The sequence below is a fragment of the Crinia signifera genome, chromosome 2, assembly GCF_055691185.1.
Source record: "Crinia signifera chromosome 2, ASM5569118v1, whole genome shotgun sequence".
In the NCBI taxonomy this organism is placed as follows: domain Eukaryota; kingdom Metazoa; phylum Chordata; class Amphibia; order Anura; family Myobatrachidae; genus Crinia; species Crinia signifera.
The window spans coordinates 109,755,950-109,776,797 of record NC_139218.1 but is presented as its reverse complement, the minus strand read 5'-3'; the positions used below and the strand labels follow the sequence as shown (position 1 = coordinate 109,776,797).

Genomic DNA, 20,848 nt, shown 5'->3' with positions numbered 1-20,848 from the left:
CCCACGGCTGGGAATGGATGTTTATGCTAAACATCCATTCGCAGCCGTGCGTGGGAACTTGTTGAGCAAGGGGGGGTGGGCAAAATTTGCAGTGTTGTGTGTGGACCAGAATAAGGTCCATTAATTATAATGCATTACTAGTATACATATGTGTATTATCAGCAGGTTCTAAGAAGAATTCCATCATATTTGACAACAATGATCAATGTTATTTATTTATTTACAGTTTCTTATATAGCGCAGCATATTCCGTTGCGCTTTACAATTGGAGACAACAGTGATAAAACAAACTGGGTAGATACAAACTGACATGGAGGTAGGAGGGCCCTGCTCGCAAGCTTACAATCTATAATGTTATTCTTGAATAGAATATATGGTACTTGTTTCCTAGCACAGCGCCCCGTTTTTGATCGAAGTGCATCGCATCGCATGCAATATAGCGGCATGCGATGCGATTTTTAATTGTACAAGCACCCTAATGGGTGCTTACAATGTTTGTACAAGCACTCCTGTTAATTTAACAGGAATATCGCATCGCATTCCATACCACTAAATATGATATGCGATGGGCGCCGTGCTAGGAAACAAGTACCGAATATATTTCCTTTCAGTTCAGTAATGAGTCAACATAGAGTTTATGACTAGCATTTTAATTCCTATTCACATGGGCAAACATACAAGGGTTTGTATTTCTGGTAAAACGTTTCTATATTCTATGCCACCAGAGACACATCTTCAAAGGTTTCCTTGTTAATTTCTCTCTGTTTTTCAAAAGTGTGTTTGCGTTGAATAGTCCTTCTGCGCTGCCATTGGCGAATAGAATTCTGGGCCTCTACACTGAGCTGCCTTGATACTGTATTAAAGCTGCTTATATGATACAGGGCTCCAAACAAAGTAGTCAGATAGTAACCACCTGGGGAAGAAAAAAAGAATTATACACATAGCCACAAACGCAAGATTCCGTTACACTATTACTAAGGCCTCTCATTGGGGGTTATTCTAGTTCACTCGCAAAGGCACAATCACTCTCTAATGGAGAAAACCATGTGCACTGCAGGGGGGCAGATGTTACTTATGCAGAGAAAATTAGATTTGGGAGGGGTTTGTACTTCAAACTGATATATATGTTGCAGTGTAAAAATAAAGCAACCAGTATTTACCCTGCACAGAAACAATAAAACACCCAAATCTAACTCTCTCTGTACATGTTACATCAGCCCCACCTGCAGTGCATATGGTTTTGTCCATTAGAGAGGGATTTTGCCTTTGCGAGTGAACCAGAATAACCCCCATTATCTTTTGTATAAAATGCCACTGCAATAGAAAATGAATGCCAGCAAAAGAAATTCATGTATACAAGTAAAATTCAGAAAGGGGGATGTATCTGATCTTGGAGAGAGAAATAAATTGAGGAGAGGAGCGCTGCATGTGATTTAAAGCCTGCCCGCCATTCGCATTGCCGCCCGCCCCACTTCACACAGCGAATTCGCCTGCAAATGGATGTTTTGCATAAACATCAATTCGCAGCCTAGGGGACAAGGACCACATCATTTGATGGTCGCCGACCATCAAATGATGTGGAACGTGCATGCAAAACTAAGACACCCTCAGGTGTCTTAGCGTTACATGCACCCTGTGAGAGGACAGATCAGGCAGCTAACATCTGGTGATGTCAGTTGCCCGCCCCCGGCATCTGGTAATTACCATGAGAATGCTGGGCGTTTTCATGGGTACGCCCATGAAAAGCTGGGCATCCCATGGGCGAATCTCCCAGCCTGCTGCCTCATGCCCGCACTGTTGCTTTCGAGTGCCTGGCGAACAATCTATTCAATGTGGACATTCACACACACAGCGTATGCATAGCTGCAGGAATGTGCACAAAAAAAACATCAGTCCCCTGTGCGAAAGCGTAGGGGACCGAACCAATCCGAATAACCTCCAAAGTATCAACCAATCTTCTACTGTCATTTTTCAAGCTCAGGGGTAGCTGTATGAAGCAATTATAAGGCAGGGAAGTGAAAGATGGCAACCAATCAGCTGCTCTGTATAATTTTATATTATGCAAATGATAGATGTTACTTCAGTGCTGATTGGTACATTATTTATATGCAGGTTATATTTGAAACACCTCCCCCAAAAGTAAATACAGGACAAACTTGATCACAATAGGTAGGGTATGAGTAACTACTCAATAAGCCACTGTAATCAGTTATTTATAATATAAAGATGACAATTGAACCAGAATAAGGAACTAAAGAGGAAATACCTTGATGTGGACAGACACGCCAGGAGAAATGGACAATTATTTGAACCATGGATTTTTATATCATAAAACTTACCTTCTCCTTTAAGTTGGGAAGGATCCAAAAGCTCCATCATATATTCTACATCTAAAAGCACAGATGTGAGGTCACTGCCCAGCAAGACATGGATCAGAACTGGTAAGAAGTCATCAGCCCCAAAGGCCTCTGGGAGAAGAAAAGGAGAAAACTTTATCAACCATGCCACTATAGCCCAGAACAAATATACACATGGAAACTCTGGTGTTACCTTTATAAACAGACCTAATTGGCATTCATTATCTGGTATGCATTCCATCTTAGGGTGTGGTATGGTATGTTGATATGCAGAATGGAAACATTAATGTAAATTTATATATATATATATATATATATATATATATACCTACCTTATAACGAGACTGTGGACTTTTTTGCGCTGGGTATTTTCTTTCCTATATATATATATATATATATATATATATATATATATATATATATATATATATATATATATATTATATATATATATATATATATATATATATATATATTGAATGTATATGTCGGCAGGTGACATATTGACACTGATATAATGTTGATATTGTGAATGAAGACATTTTCAACATAACGAATTTCCCATAACCAATCACCAGGTGGATAGGGTAAATGGCAGGGGTGTGGATCAGTTGGTCACCAGCAAGTTGTTAGACAGTCCTTAGGTCGACATGTGTCTAGGTCGACATGCAGGAAGGTCGACATGTACATGGATTAGGTCGACATGGGTTAGGACGACAGTCAAAAGGTCGACATGCGGCTTTTCACTGCTTTTTTACCTGAATGTAGACACAGTTGACCTGGACACAGGTTAAAGTGCACCGCGTCCCCTTGCCATGCTTCTGGCTCGGCACACTATTTTATTCTCCCACCCGCCCTAGTGGATGGTAGGGCATGAAATACCACCTGTTGGCACACGTCGGCTCAAAAAACAGTGAAAGGCCCCATGTCGACCTACCTCATGTCCACCTAATGACCCTGTTGACCTAACCCATGTCGACCTAGACTCTTGTTGACCTAGACACATGTCAACCTAAATGCATGTCGACCTAATGACTGTCTAACAACTTGATGGTGACCCAATGACCATATTTCAATGGCAGGTGGGTGCATGGGGGCCTTTACTCAGATAGCCGATGGCTATGACCAGTGGCATTTGTAGAGGTGAGGCTGCGGCACAAATCTCAAACCACCTGCCACTCCGAACACTACTAGACATCACCATCCAGGACTCACTGGCAGTTGGCGGGCTCCCCTATTGCAACTGATGGTTCTGGTGTTGATCCAATGCTGCTTTTTGGGCAAAGCACTCAGATCCGCAATACCGGCAGGATGTGTCTTATTTTAACCTGTTCCATTAGCATATTGCCACATTTGCAGCTGCATCCACCTAATCAGGCACACTGGACCTTATTCTGATTGACTTGCAAGACAGCGAGGACAGGGTGGGCAGCTGACATTGGCGGGATGTCAGCTGCCTGCTCCCACGTCATGGCCTCATTACCATGAGAACGCCCATGAAACGCTGGGAGTTCCCATATGGTAATGGGGCTGCCCGACGCCCCCTGCTTGCCGTGTAAAGTACATGCACCCGGCGAACAGAATGTTCAACGTGGGTGCGCGCACCATGCCTCTTCACATGCGTAGACGCACAGAGGACCGAATGGATCTATATAAAGTCTTGAAGGTATTTGCTCGTTGACCGTTCTTGTTTTACATTTTCTGCCACAGTAAGGTTTTCACACAAACTTCCCTGCAAATTGGTTCATGAAGAAAACAGCTTTTATGTCTAAGAAAAAACACAGCTTAACAACCAATAAAATAACATCAAATATGACTCCTTTTAAATAGTTGGTCCCCTTCCAGGGCATTCACACAAGTTGAGGGTAAATACAATATTTAACTATGCTATATCTGAGCACCATCATTTTTTTTTTTTAACATCAACACACCTTTTTTTCCGCTAGAGTTCTCCATTGACTCATAAATGATTTTGCACACTTTCAGCAGGTATAGTATCTTCTTCTCTGGTGAATAGACTATGTGCATTAGTGACAGCTTCTGTTGAATCTTTTCCATAGCTCCAGGCCCAGGAAGTCCAGCACGTGGTCTCTCTTGACTAAGACCCCAGGCCTTCATCTTCCTCTGGTTACATAACAGCTTGTCCAGGGAGCCATCTTTGTTGTGCAAATCCAGGAGTTGTGAATTAATAGCAGCTTGGAGAGGCTTCAGCATACACTTGAATAGAGATGTTTCAATGATGGAAGCTAAGATGAACAGAAATATATGTGGTTGTTTAGTTAATTAGCTGTTACTGTTATATGAAATGATTTAAAAAAAATACTTTTCATGTTCTGTAAATGTGTAAAATGAAAACATGAAGATGTGCATGAAAATATACATTAATGTGTGTTGTGACTGTCTACGGGGGGTTATTCAGGCCTAAGCACATGGCTGCTAATTCGGCGAGCGATGCGATCAAGAAAATGCCGCCCATCCAGTGTGAAATCCCACTCTGTGAAAGCCTGTAAATTGCTTTGCGTGGCTTGTGAAAATAGTGACAATGGTGACACTCCCAATTGGCAGAGTTCAGTTGCAATGTTTTAAATGATCTTTTGGATTTTGAGCCTTATTCAGACCTGTTAGCAAGGCTGCAGTTTTTGCAGATGGGCAAACCCATGCTGCACTGCAGGTGGGGCAGATGTAACATGCTCAGTGAGAGTTAAGCCTCATACACACAGGGCAACTCTGCAGCCCCGTGCTGAGCGACCAAGGGAATTGGTCAAAATAGGTTTGAAAATTGCCAAGCAAACCTTTTTATGAACCTTTTGAGTGCCAACATTGCTGTGAGAGATCCTCAAAATATCTGTTGAAAACTACCAGCGCCGCTCACAACGTTGGCACTCAAAGGGTTGTTAAGCACGGATTGCTCAGCACACGCTGCTCCACACAGTGCACAGCACCAACCATGTGTGCCGAGTGATCTGTGTGGACCATTGTTCCCTGGTGAGAACACTGGTGAGCTGACTAGATTTTGCATGCAGTTAAGATCTTGTCAGTCGATAGCGACGCACGGGACTGCGCATCACCAGCACTATGTCCTGTGCACACAGGCGATGTGTGCTTAATTTCTAAGCGATCTAGTCAGATCACTTCGAAATAGCCTTAAAATCACCCCATGTGTACAGGCTTTTAGAATTGGGTGGGGTATATTGAAACTGAAATCTAAATTGCAGTGAAAGAATAAAGCAGCCAGTATTTACTCTGCACAGAAACAAAATAACCTTCCCAAACCTAATATCTCTGCACATGTTACATCTGCCCCACCTGCAGTGCAGCAATGTTTTGCATCTTCAAAAATTGCAACCTAACAAGTCTGAATCAGGCCCTTTGAACACCCTTACAGGGGGGCAGGGACTAGATTTTCAGGTAAGTATGTGGTATTGGGTGTAGTAATTATATTACGGCACTACACTGTTTCCTTTTCATTAAGTATTACTACCAGCATGTGCATTTGTATGGTTAAGACCAGCTTGTGAAAGGAAGTCTGAGCACGCGATGCAAACCACAGACATGAGTTACTTCTGAGAACACCAACCTGTTGTGTCTAACCAGAGCAGACACCTATAGAAAACATGTTATTAATAGAAATAAAATCACATCATGCACCAGCAAAGGGATCTCATTTTCATTGGTCACAGTTTATGTGCATTATAAAATAGTAGTACATTAAGTTAATGCATTGCTAATAATACATTAGCACAGGAGGACATGTGACCAGGAAGTTGAAAGTAGGAGAAAAGCATGAGGAGATGTCCGTTTGTCAGTATCTGGATGATAGGTCGACAGTCAATAAATCAAACCCATATGGTCAACATTGACATAAGGATGAAAAGGTTGACATGAGATTTCACAATTTTTTTCTTTTGTTGGAATTTGTCATGCTTTGCTATCCACATGGACTACAAATGGGAAAATGTGTAAAGTATGGCAAGTGAAGTGAGACAAGCAAGGGCATGTGCTACACTAATTGGGGGTCCATGTCAACAGATGTTGGCATGGACACCAACAAACCCGTAAAAAGCTCACATTGACATTCTCATGTGTCTATCTTTTTCCCGTCAACCTATAGTTAATGTTGAATTATTTGTCATGTTGACCTTGTACCTGTCAACCCTTTGGAGTTGTCCTATTGACTGTCCACCTATACACTGTGAAACCTTTGATCCACACCCCTGTTTATCTATCAGTAACAATGTAAATATTACTAACCAGAAATAAAATGCCTTATGTTGCATTGATTTTTAATACTAACTTGCCATCTTTTTGATTCTCATCTCTGGGAGATCAACCAGTCAGTTTATAGCAGGGCTGGGCAACACCGGCCCTCCAGGTGTTAATGAACTACACATCCCAGGATGCTTTGCATTAGTTTTGCTATGTGGCCATGCTGAAACTGATGCAAGGCATGCTGGCATGTGTAGTTCATCAACATCTGGAGGGACGGTGTTGCCCAGCCCTGGTTTAGAGGGTGGAACCAGATACCCCTTATTAGTAAAATGCTGTGATTTGTGGCTCAGGGTAGAGGGCGCGGGGCTGGAATGAAAACATTTCACGTCATTTAGCCTCTCCCCTCCATACACAGTCACAAATTCCAATAATTATCTCTGCGTTATGATTTCTTTACTGAGAAGCAGACAGGATGCGGGAGAGCCACCTACACTTCCAGGGATAAAGGGGATTCCCATAAAAAAACGAGTCTCCTGCAGCTTCTGGGAGAGTAGGCATACTGTATACTGTAACAGCTAGATTCAGATTCTTATTGGTACTATTCTCTGCAACAGATTTTAGTTAAAGTGAAAATATAAGTGGTCACTTTACTGTTTTGTGCCTCCTCAATGCTGCTGTGCATGTGCGGTCTGCTGACCAAACAGTTGTGGCGGCCATTCTGCGGTAGCCTGCTGGGGTCTTGCAATAATAGTTTGTGGATGCCTGGTATGTACAATAAATGTGGGTTCTGCTAATGTGCCCCACTTGCCAAGATTATTATATCATCACTTCATACAGTCATTTGTTCTTGCATACGGTATTTGTACATCAAAATTACTAATATGAATTTCCCAGCTGATTGTACCATGGGATTAATATTTAAATTATTAGAAAAACAGACCTGGGGGAAAGGGGGGGGGGGGGGGGGGGGCAGTGGAGGTGGCATTGGGCCATTTGTTAATTATGACTTTTCTAACATAACATGTAATTAATTGTGTGCACCGAGCACTGTCTTAAAGGACTATGTATCATACCGATTTTGAAATCTTCAATTTCTTGATGTTCCATAATCTCTAAAATCTCCTCACTGTCAATCAGATAGTTCTTCAGGTTAGTTATCATTTGGCGTATAGTCTGTAGAAGCTCTGTGCTGTTCTGATACTGCACAGAACCCTTTTGCAGGTTGCATATGAATGGCTCAACAGTACTTCCAAGTACAGAACAAGGGTCCTCTGCAAGCTGCTTTATTCTACTTTTCAGGTGTTTCTCTGGGGATACAAGTCCAGTTAGCGCAGTACTAACTGCTAGTAGGCTATGTCTAACCATATCTCCAAGCATGTGTGAATGTTTCCTTTTGTGCCTCATAAAGATGCATTCTTCATCTTCAACACTACTAATGGAAACCGAGTCCAGCTCTGACAATGGAGGGAGAAGAAAGCTGTCAGAGGAGTTTAGAGAAGATTCAGAATTCGATTTCTTTAAAGTGTTTTCTGAGACATGTCTCTCTTCAATCCAGGTGACTCTGTGTGGAGCATAAGAGCGCCTGTTTTCCTGTGACATCCGCAGTGTTTGATTTTTATCCTCGCCACCTTCTTGTGACAGTTTTATAGTCACATTGGTTTCTAGCTTCGATTGTTTTCGTGTCCTTATAACAGATTTCCGAAACAGCTTTGAATTCTTTGTGTGCGCATTTGAATGATCTTGAACATCACAAGACTCAGTCTTCTCCTGAAGCATGAAAGCAGCAAGATCTTCAGTACTTGGTGTCTCACAGGTGTTTGATTGTTCATTTATATTGTTGATCTGGTGTGGATTTACTTCTGCAGAAATAATATTATATTAGAAGTCACTTTCACTCACTACTGTGGATTTGCCATCTACTTTATGGAAACATGCTTACTATGAAATATAGTATATGTTATGTCAAACAGAGTTAAGGTATGTAAGAAGTTTGTGCTTCATTATCAGACTCCATGGCAGCCCTTACTTATGGTTTAAAATAGGGATGGGGAACGTTTGGCAATCCAGCTGTTGTGGAACTACGCATCCTAGCATTCCCTGCAACAGTTTTAGCATGGCCAAATAGCAAAGCTATAGCAGGGCAAGCTGGGATGTGTAGTCCAACAAAAGCTGGAGGGCCAAAGGTTCCCAATCCTTGGTATAAAACATGAATAACTGTGTAGAGACAGGAAAATTAAACACACTATAATATTTAGTGTGTGTATAAAGAAAGAAAGGATCAGGTGTCCCTTTCATAAAGATTGTCCATCAGGACAAGGATGACTCCAGGGGGCCAGAAGTGGTAACATAGAAAGCAGCCATCTTTACATTTAAAAAAGTGCTGGCTGCAGTGAGGGATATAAACAAATGAATCAGGGAAAAAAGTGTAAAGAGAATTTCTCCCTTAGCACTATTTGGCTTAACTCTCCAGGTGCAGAGAGCAGCTGTGCCCTGCATGCAGGGAAAAGCTAATCCTCCACGCAGCTATATTGGCTGTGGTTTGGGCAGCGGCTCAATAAATAATACTAATGGAGAATTATTGTCACTGGGGGGTGTCTAATGTCAATGGGGGGAGGTACTTTAACAATGGGGGGCCTATGAACACGGAGTGCTGATAGAATACATTTAATACATTTTTCCAAAAGGTTTTTTTTTTTAACTTAATTACAAAGTTAACATTTTCTGAGAGACATTTGGTTAAAAATAAGATTGTCCTATTAAATGGTTAAGAAACCGGACATTTTCTATATTTACTCAGTTGAACAGGATTAGAGGCCAGATTCTCTAAGCTTCAAAAGTGATAATATGGAGAGAGATAAACAGCCAGCCAATCAGCTCCTGTCTGACATTTTTCAAACACAGTCATGGCAGGTAGGAGCTGATTGGCTGGCTGTTTATCTCTCTCCATTTTATCACTTTTGAAACTTACAGAATCTGGCCCTATGTATATGTAGATGCTACAATGGAGTTCCCCAAATAAATGAAATGACCAGATAGTCATATGTTTATACATTGCTGGTAGCAAAAATGTCCCTCAAACTGTTTAATCTTTTTTTGGACTTCAGGGCTTCGGTTGGAAAAAGTATAGGATGTTGATTATGTTAGCTAGGAACAACCCCCTGGTGTGTGACATGGGGTGGTACATCTATGTACAGGTGCTGGCACAGGCTGGTGGATGGCAGCTCACGTGTTCCTGTTGGCAAGGCGGCAGGGAGTGGGGGCAGAGTATGCGGAGGGCTGCTACAGCCTCAGACAGAACGGGGCACACAAGCATCTTTTGTCGGAGGACAGCGGCTGGTTAGAAGCGGCGATTGGCAATTGAATCACCAGGAGCAGCTCAAATCTGCTCCATCTGTATGTATATATGGCTGAACTAGCAAGTAGAGGAATAGAAGCAGATAAATTAGATGTAGGTATTCTTTATAATAAAAAAAGAAATTGTGAGATATACTTGTGTACAAAAGGATGGGACCACAAAGCAAAATAAGACTACATTATATATAAGATATTTAACCCTTGGTTTGGGTTAGAAGGGTTATTAACCTTGTTAAAAGAATGGGGTGCACCCCCCACAGTGGAAGTTCTCCTCCTGTTGCCCCCCCTCGATCCAGTGATCGTACACCAGAGCTCCCCTGCTACTGCCCCCGCCGCCATTAGTTGCAGCGAGCAGGTGACAGGCTCGAGGATCTTCAGCGCGGCTCGGGAGTTCGGGCGGCCGAGTCCTCCCAAGCCGCCCCGAACCTGCCACCTTACCTGGTCACTGTGTCTGGTGGGAATGGCAGCTGGGGCAGCGGCAGGGGAGGGGGGGGGAGCGACAGGAGGGGGGCTGGCCCTACGCTCTGTGGTGGGTTTTGCTGGGGCAGGACATACCTGCCCTGGTAGGTTTGTCCTGCCCCAGCAAAACCCACCACTCAAGGGGTTAAAGTAAGTTGTACTGACTTACAGCAGTACATAAAGTGGAAGAAGAACTAAAACGCCTGTTAAGGATGGGAATTACGGAAATGGTGAGACTGTAAGGAAAATGTATCTTTTTTTTAGAAAATAAATAAAAAATAATAAAAATAAGCATACATGGTGCACAGTTCTAGTTAAGCATTTGGTGTGTCTCTTTTGTGCAGTCATACAGGCAATAATTGTATGTTTTGTGAGCACAACTGTACTTATGAATGAAGATGCAGAATGTGGTGTGGTGCTGATTTATGAAAAGTACAGTAAAGGCCGGCTATGCAGGAAAAAAGGGAGAATTAAACTAGTTTTTAGAAATGGTGTCATATCATCGTATATGTGAAAGAAAGTTCCTACTGCTTTAACGTTTCCTCCTACCTTCTAAAGCTGCGCAATGGCTTATTTTGCCAAGTTCTTCTTCAGAACACCATGGTATGCTCTTCCTTCTCTCTTCTAACTGGCTTTGTGAACCCGTCCTGAGCCATTTATCTCCATGTTCATGTAAAAAAAGTGGATTGATGATACAGAGGGCCCCATTTTCTGAGGTCACCTGAACAGAACAGAAATGTTGTCCCTCCTGATTACTTTGTGACAGATTCAGTTTCATCCTCCGAAGGAAAACTTCTGGAGCAGCTGCATAGAATGTTCCAGGTCTCCTGAAATTAAGTATAGATAAGGATGTTGTATGTTATCCACACTCGTAGGGCAAAGGCTTCCATCTGACATGATAAATACTGTACATACTGTAACTTCCTATGTGGTTGGAGGCTCTACAATAAAAAAAATCATAATAACCAACCGCCCTCTAAGGGGGGAAATGTATAACGTGTCATTATGGGGGAGATCTATGCAGGAGTGGGTTTAGATCATTTTTGCAGGTTAACAAATTTTGCATTAGTTATAAATAGGTGAGTCTTTTTCAAGTTCCCCATCATCCACCTTGGGTTCTAATTTACTGTTTCTGTTTACATCACTGTGTTGGTATCAGACTAGAGAAGTGTGTCAGGATTAACTTTTATATTCTTACTTAGCCGACCACTCTTCCCCTGGAGTTATCCACATTTGCCAGTATGTCTGAATCTTGCCATCACATACAGTAACATATCAAATCAGCAAATAATATGAGACTATCCCCTGGTTCAATCTCATTGCTGGTACAGGTTTCTATCAAAGCCATTGCCTTGGCAAAGCTCCTTGGGGTAGAAGTATGAAGGGTTGATATGGGGGTAAGGGTATCATCACACATTATGTTTGTGTAGACACTAGGCTTAAGAAATAATGGACTTGCAGTCAGGTAAGCCTATACTCTTACCGATGGGCTGCATAATTTGTAGCCCTGATGTCACAGCTGGGGCGAGGGGGAGTATTTGAATTTGTCCACCCAGCTCTGACGTCAGTCAATTGCATCAAGTGTATTTCTGGTCAGGAGACCTGCCCATACACACAGCCAAATCACTGATATACTGCATCTGTAAATATATATATATATATATATCTGGGGCATCAGGTGTGCGACACAATATGTCTGTGAATGATGTAATTCATAGACATATCAGATGAACAAACCCGCTGACCTGCTTGCGATATATCAGCTATTCGCTCAAACAGCCATTATGGGGGAAATTTACCAATATGAAAAACCTAGTTTTTCGTATTGGTATTTTCCCTACGACTGCATACGACTGTTTAAGTCGTATGCAAAGTCGTATTCCGGAGGGGGATTTACAAAGCAGTCATATACGACTGCTTTGTAACCCACCGATGTCGTAGGAATTCGTATTAGCGGCCGTATATACGGCCGCTAATACGAATTATTTCTAGCAGTCTGCACGGATCAGTCAGATCCGTGCAGGCTGCAATGTGTAAAAAAAAATAGAAAAATAAATAAATAAAAAAAAAACCGGCGTGGGGTCCCCCCCACAGCCGAAACCAGCACCAGGCTGACAGAGCCTGGAGCCGGTAATTAAAAATCAGGGAACCCGACAAATAGGGGTTCCCCGATTTTTAACAACCAGCCCCAGGCTCCTGCTCTGGGGCTGGTTCCCAAAATACGGGGGACAAAATGACTAGGGGTCCCCCGTATTTTAAGAACCAGCCCCAGGCAAAACCAGCCAGCAGGCTAATGCCACAGCCGGGGGGAGACTTTTTATGCAAGTCCCCCCGGCCAAAGCATTAACACTACCGACCAGTCAGCCTGGCCAGGGGCCCTGGGGGAGTGGGGACCCCCCCAATAAAGGGGTCCCCCCCCTCCAGGACTTACCTGACCAGGCTGAAGCCTGGTGCTGTCCTCGATGCCCCTGGGCGGTGGGCATCGAGCTGATAGTTGTGTAAAAAATAGAAGAAACCATTGTTTTTTACTGTGGCACTACAAGTGCCAGCAAGCCTCCCCAGCAAGCTGGGACTTGGAGAACCACAAGTCCCAGCCTGCTGGGCATTAAAGGGCCCGCTGGGTCTTGTAGTGCCACAGTAAAAAAAATAGTTAAATAAAACACACTGACACACATTTTAAATAAAAGTTTAATACATACAAAACACACATACTGATACTTACCTAGCTTGATCCCGTTGGTAGGTCGCTGGCTCCGGTGTCGGCGGCTCCGTGTCGGCGGCTCCGTTGTCGGCGGCTCCGTGTCGGCGGCTCCGGGGTCGTCGGCGTCCTGTCCGAAGATAATCCATGTTGGACCTGTGGAAGGAAATCCTACTCACCCAGGTCCTGCATGGATGGTCTTCGTTCTTCATCCGTCGACATCCCGGTCTTCTGACAGCTGCTGGCGACTTCCAGCAGCTGTCGGCATCTTCCGCGACGCTCCCCGGCTTTCAGAGCCGGAGAGAGAACCTTCCTGGTCGGCGTCTGGGCTCAGAATGAATTCGGGCCAATCAGGAGCCGCCTAGCCGCCTAGCGGCCAATCAGGAAAGACCTTTCCTGATTGGCCGCTAGGCGGCTAGGCGGCTCCTGATTGGCCAGAATTCATTCTGAGCCCAGACGCCGACCAGGAAGGTTCTCTCTCCGGCTCTGAAAGCCGGGGAGCGTCGCGGAAGATGCCGACAGCTGCTGGAAGTCGCCAGCAGCTGTCAGAAGACCGGGATGTCGACGGATGAAGAACGAAGACCATCCATGCAGGACCTGGGTGAGTAGGATTTCCTTCCACAGGTCCAACATGGATTATCTTCGGACAGGACGCCGACGACCCCGGAGCCGCCGACACGGAGCCGCCGACAACGGAGCCGCCGACACGGAGCCGCCGACACCGGAGCCAGCGACCTACCAACGGGATCAAGCTAGGTAAGTATCAGTATGTGTGTTTTGTATGTATTAAACTTTTATTTAAAATGTGTGTCAGTGTGTTTTATTTAACTATTTTTTTTACTGTGGCACTACAAGACCCAGCGGGCCCTTTAATGCCCAGCAGGCTGGGACTTGTGGTTCTCCAAGTCCCAGCTTGCTGGGGAGGCTTGCTGGCACTTGTAGTGCCACAGTAAAAAACAATGGTTTCTTCTATTTTTTACACAACTATCAGCTCGATGCCCACCGCCCAGGGGCATCGAGGACAGCACCAGGCTTCAGCCTGGTCAGGTAAGTCCTGGAGGGGGGGGACCCCTTTATTGGGGGGGTCCCCACTCCCCCAGGGCCCCTGGCCAGGCTGACTGGTCGGTAGTGTTAATGCTTTGGCCGGGGGGACTTGCATAAAAAGTCTCCCCCCGGCTGTGGCATTAGCCTGCTGGCTGGTTTTGCCTGGGGCTGGTTCTTAAAATACGGGGGACCCCTAGTCATTTTGTCCCCCGTATTTTGGGAACCAGCCCCAGAGCAGGAGCCTGGGGCTGGTTGTTAAAAATCGGGGAACCCCTATTTGTCGGGTTCCCTGATTTTTAATTACCGGCTCCAGGCTCTGTCAGCCTGGTGCTGGTTTCGGCTGTGGGGGGGACCCCACGCCGTTTTTTTTTTTTTATTTATTTATTTTTTCTATTTTTTTACACTGAAGCCTGCACGGATCTGACTGATCCGTGCAGGCTAAAACGCAAATACGACATGAAAATGGTGTTCTATTTTCCTGTCGTATTTGCGTGGGTGTTTTACACCACTAAGCAGCCGTATTATCAGTACGGCTGCTTAGTAAATCAGAAACCACCATTCTTTTGAATGGTGATTTCTGTCGTATTCTATCGATGGTGTAGACATTCGTATTTGTAAATACAAATACGAATGTTCCATCTTTAGGACTACGAATTTTTGTATTTTTGGGATTGTAAATCCCGAAAATACAAATTCGTAAAAAAAAGGTGTATTTCTCCCTACGAATACACCTTTTTTCTACGAATCCATTTTGGTAAATGTCCCCCATTATATTGCCAGTATATACCCAGCGTTGGATAGCTAGAACTGAAAGGCTGATTGAACAGACCATATTTATTCCTTTGAGTGCCAAATGAATATGTCCAAATAAAGGTGCCCGTACACTAGAACAATTTTGCACGATTTTGTCAGATTCCGACCATTTGGGTCGATATATCGTCTGAAACATGCCACAATATTTGTGTTTTCCATCCAATTCGAGGTCCCCTGAGAGTCAAATAGGAGCCTCTAGGTTGGTTGGACCGCACCTGTGATATATCAGAATTTTATGGAAAATGGAGTGCTTTTTGCGCATGTGATATATCATATGTGACATATCACAGGAGGTTTGACTGATGTTTCCAGTCCATCATACCATCAGATACTTCTTTTGGTACAATTGTATACCATAAGATATCTCATGTGATTTATCTCAGCTTGATCAATTGCATGAGATATATCTTATGCAAAAAGGACACCAAAGTACAAAATCGTCTGGAATCACTCCCGGGAAGGTCCAGGGAAAGTGCAAGGGAAATTGCATTACATTTTTCAGCATCAGATATATCGTTGTAGTGTATGGGGGCCTTAAGTGTGAAAATGGCCAAGCAAACATTTTTATTTATCATAATGACCTGTAATGTTTACATTCAATAGGAAATATAATCTTTTTTTTTACACAACATTTTTTATTTTAATCTATATTATTAAATGTGAGCGACGCTGGCATTTTTAGCAGTTATTTTGAACATCGCTCAGATATGTTGGCACTCAAAGGGTTAAAAATGTTGATACAGTGCCACAGGTGTACCAGTCTCCTTATTAAACCCACCTCCTCCACTTTAATCGAGCAATGTGCCTTAGGTTTAGGTAATCCATTGCATGGGCCATATGCACTAAGCTTCAAAAGTGATAAAATGGAGAGTGATAAACAACCAACCAATCAGCTTCTGCCTGACATTTTTCAAACACAGCCTCTGACATGGCAGGTAGGAGCTGATTGGCTAGCTGTTTATCACTCTCCATTTTATCACTTTTGATGGGAATGCACACATTAAAAATCTGTTAATCACCATTCTATTGCAGAGTCATTTGTCAGGAAAGAGTTTTATAAGTAGAGATTATAGATACCTAGCTTTTCATATCTGTATACCTGTACTACATAGACATTCTGGCTTCAGATGCAAATACAAATACTATATTAAATCCGTTTTTCTTTTAAATGTATTAGACATTCCATTCTCCTTCCTGACAATCTTTGCTACCGCATACCCATTTTTAGCATTTTATGTCCAACTGTAGTTGCAAAAACTGTATAAAATAAAAAAAGATGTATACTGTAGGACAATTGAAGAATATTACAGAGAATTGTAATAAACAACTCCTGTTCATACATGCTGTTTTTCATCACTTACCCAACTGTCCAGAGTTGCTGAGTCTCGATATACAGGGCACAGAGGTACGTTGCTGCATTAGTAAGGAGAATTCTGCATAATGAGTTTCCTGTTCTGTTTCTACAATACAGTACTTCCTAAAGACCTGTAACAGGAAGAGGTCAGAATATTAGGTCCACTCTTCCCTCCTCTGTGTATTTCCTCCACCAAGCACTGTACTGTACTTCTCTATGTGCTTTATATATAACCCAAAATGACCTTATTTAAACTACACAAGCAAAAGAGTAAACAAATCATTTCTGCATTATTAAAGTTTTACTATATATCTATCTTCAGTCCAGGTTATTGTGATTTCAGTGATGTGTCATGTTTCAGAATTTTGTATCATTAGCCTATTCCAGTTGCATAGGATGTTAAAAATATTGTTTTTTAATTATTTAACAGCTGCTAAGCAGCCATCAGCAGCACCACTGGTCATTGTAGCAGCCAGGTAGGTAACAATACAGGTATGGACAGTGCAGTTATCACACAGGGAACATGTACTCGCCGAGCTGCACAGCGCACAGGCAGCTATCAGCGGCACCACTGGTTATTGCAGCAGCCAGGTAGGTAACAGCATAGCAGAGACTGTACAGTTATCACACAAGGAACATGTACTCACCGAGCTGCACAGCGCCTAGGCAGCTATCAGCAGTGCCACTGGTCACCCAGGGGTGAATTTAGGGGTCAGGCCGCCCCTAGGCACAACATTTTTGGCCGCCCCCCCCCCCCCACCTACATATGCCCAGTTAAGCTGTAACACAACTTGTGGGGGGAGGGACAACATGGGGACGGGAGGGAAAGAAGGGACAAAGGGAATGGGAACAAGAGGGGGTCACAGAACATAATGTGTGACACAGGACCTTTGCACATAGGGGGTAGAGAGGGAGCGAAGGGACATAATACTTAGGGGAGGGAGTGACACAGGGCAAATGCACACAAGGGGGAAAACAGGGTAGGGTGAACACATGGCCTAGACACATGGGGGGTGGGAGAGGAGGGACACAGGAATGGGGACATGAGGAGAGAGGAGTGGAAGGTCACAGGACCTGGCACATGAGGAGGGGGAGAGATGGGGCACAGGACCTTAGGCAATTAGGAAAAGATTAAGCCACCCCAGGAGTGTCAGGACCGCAGACTGCATATATATATATATATATATATATATATATATATATATATATATATATATATACATATATATATATATATATATATACACACACACACACACACACACACACACACACAGACACACACATAATTACACAGTAAGTGCCTAAACAGATTTTTTTTTTTTTTTTTATCTACATCCCCTTACCTGGACCTAGCTTGTAGTTTGGTCGGGTGAGGAGCAGTTAATTTGTGCCATGGCTGACCCTGTTTTAACTGTGTGGACTGTCTGTGACACACAGGCAGCACTTCCTGCACAGGGATGTGTGACCCAATAGCTCCGCCCCCAAAACACAGCTGGCTGGGACTGGGAGCATAACCTTTGAGAGACCCTGACAGTCAATGGAACACGAGAGGAGGTGGGGGCTGAAACACAAAAGTAACTGCTAGCGCTGTCCCCCGCTATTAGAGGCACGTTGCACCTGCCAGTCAAACAGGCAGCTGCTGAACATCCGTTGTGCCACTGCATTCACGGAGGGGAGGAGATGTGCTGTACTTTACCTGCCTGCACATCACTCCTCCGCTCCTCTCAAACAGTGCCTTTGTCATTGTGTGTGTGTGCATGGCAGAGCGGGAGGGTAGCGGCGGGTAACGAGCGCCGCTGCCGCTGACATATGATGAATTATGTCAGCGGTGGCGCCGCTTGTAACTTGCCGCTTCCCATCCGCTCTGCCATGCTGCTATTTAAAAGAATGGCAGCCCGCTGTGCCGCCCTTGATTGGTGCCGCCCTGAGGCCCGTGCCTCAAGGGCCTAGGCACAAATCCGGGCCTGTGGTCACCGCAACAGCCAGGCAGGCAACAATATAAGCAGAGACAGTAGTTATCACACAGGGAACATGTACCCACCGAGCTGCACAGCACCTAGGCAGCCATCAGCGGCGCCACTGATCACCGCAGCCACAGGAAGGTAACAGATAAGCAGACAGTTCAGATATAGATTGCTGTGCAGTGTACAAGACAGGGGAGACATGGGGTTACATACGGCTGAGTGCAGTTCCCAGCAGCAGAAGGGCTCAAAAGGCCATCATCCCTGCTCTCCTATACTCCTGCTCACCCACAGCTCTCCTATACTCCAACACTCAGTGACCATCTTTGTCCGCATACTCATCTCCATCATTGGCATCTAGCCTCTAGTTGTATGTTGATTGAGTCCTCACTACTTATATCCAAGCTATAATGTGTATTGAACTGTGGTGCTCTTTATTTGTACTGTATTTTTGTTATTTATTCAATGTTATGCCAAGCTTTGTCTCCCTGTACTGTTCCTTTGTACGGCGCTGCGAAACACTTGTGGTGCCTTATAAATAAAATTATAATAATAATTATAATAATCCCTGGAGGGAGAGCTAGCATGGGTGATGGTGGTGGGGGGAGAGTAAGTTTGGGGGAGAGTCAGTGAGGGGGGATCCGTGAGGCCAGGTCGAGATGGTGTAGTCTTTGGAGTTTCACCTGGAGCTGGTGCAGTCTGCTGGGGGGCCTGCAGGCTGGAAATCTTGTGCATAGCCGGGGTCCTGCTGTGCACGGTGGACTCATGTGTCGGGGGGGATCTTGCCAGCCGTCAACCATTGGTGATCGCTGCCCATAAAAGTAATTAAAACTATACCAGGTAAATGTCATGCAGTGTCGTTTCCTTATGATGCCCCTTCATATTCACTATGTGAAAAGCTAATTACTCAATTGAAACCAAAAAGTGGAAAACCACAAATGTTGTCACTTCTGGATTAAATGATCTCTGTTCTTTCTTTGTTGCTACAGCATAGCATGTACGTAATGTAATGACTAACACAATGCTTACCTTGTAGGGTTTAAATGGGAAGTGTGAGATAAACCATTTCACAGAAATAACTGAACATTACTGGAATTGAATAACTGCATTTACGCCTTCTCATTTCCTATGATGGTTTGATAGCTGCATCTACAGCAGAAAAAATCCATTATATATATATATATATATATTTATATATATATATATATATATATATATATATATATATATATTTGGTAAGAAATCTCCAGTTTTTTAAAGCAGCAATCGTTTACACTTCAAAACCAGTTTGATTTTGCAGTGTAAATGATTGCCGCTTTAAAAAAAAACCTGGAAATTTCTTACCAAATCTCTAAATGTCTGAATCTCTCATCCTATTAAATCTCACCCATGGGGTGACATTTATTAGAGATCGCTGTTGGGTTTTTGGTGATTTATATCGCAAAAACGGCCGTTTTTTTTTTTCCCCCCCAAATCGACTACTTAATGGGTGGCGATTTGCGGCATAAATCGCACTTTTTGCCGCTAATTCACACTTTCTGAAGTGACGATTTACAACATCGCATCCAGGTGTTTTCCCATTGAAAAAGATACAAATCGCTAATTTAATGTCTGCCGCATTTGGAAATCGACAGCAAAATGCGATTTTTGCCCAAAAAAAAAAAACAGACCAAGTACAGGGTGGCGATTTGCTTAAAATCGCCAGCGTTTGAGCGTAGAAACGGTTAAATATCTCACAGGTGACCCACATAGCACTTACTAACTAACCTACATATACAGTACTCCCACATGATTATGGACACCTGTGAGGCTGTTTGAGATGGACATTTTGCAGAGTGGACTGGAGGTGCTAGTGTGTGAGCTGGGGCGTTTGGAGGAGCTACGCAGGAGGGATGCTGCTGCTGCCCACCAGATCCAGGAACCCCGACCACTCCGTGCTTCTCGTCGGTACCATGCTAGGGTGTACCTGGACTGCCTCTCTGATCAACAGGTGGTGGACATGTTTAGGTTGAACCGACAGAACCTGTTGAACTTATATGAGCAGGTGAGAGACGATTTGGACCCCTGTGGGGGGGCCAACTATGCAGTGTCTGGGCTGCAGAAATTAATGTGTGCCCTCCACTTGTTTGCCACAGGCTCCACTCAGTCTGTGAGCTCATGGGCCTTGGGGGTGTCACAAGCCACTTTCTCTAAACATTTTTCTCAAGTGTTAAATGCATTAAAGAAGCTGTGGCGCACATATATCAAATTCCCACGTTGTGAGTCCGAGTGGCAGGACCTGAAGGTGGCATTCTATCGGCTCTCAGCATTTCTAAATGTGCTGGAAGCCATAGACTGCACCCACATTGGGATTCGGGCCCCGCACGTGAGGGAGCATGTCTATGTCAATCGCAGGGGCAGACATTCCCTCAATGTGCAGGTGGTCTGCGATGCCAACCTCAGAATTCTCAGTGTGGTTGCAGGCTACCCCGGGAACTGCCATGATGCCTATATCCTGCGGCACTCAGCTCTCTGGGACCGTTTCCACAACAACACCATGCCAGAGGGCTGGCTACTTGGTAAGTCACTTACCACTGTTTACATGCTGTTTGCTTAC

The 20,848-nt window shown here is 43.9% G+C and overlaps 1 protein-coding gene across 1 annotated transcript; it reads right to left on the bottom strand.

The window, feature by feature from the left end:
* Positions 1-231: 231 nt before the first annotated feature.
* On the bottom strand, positions 232-17,750 carry LOC146058810 (ras and Rab interactor 3-like). Its single transcript, XM_083171039.1, has 7 exons — positions 17,635-17,750; positions 16,296-16,419; positions 10,929-11,206; positions 7,640-8,425; positions 4,289-4,603; positions 2,340-2,468; positions 232-913 (listed from the first exon to the last, which is right to left on the bottom strand). The coding sequence occupies exons 3-7, from the start codon at positions 11,155-11,157 to the stop codon at positions 714-716; spliced, it is 1,659 nt and encodes a 552-aa protein (XP_083027165.1). The 5' UTR covers positions 11,158-11,206; positions 16,296-16,419; positions 17,635-17,750; the 3' UTR covers positions 232-713.
* Positions 17,751-20,848: the final 3,098 nt, after the last annotated feature.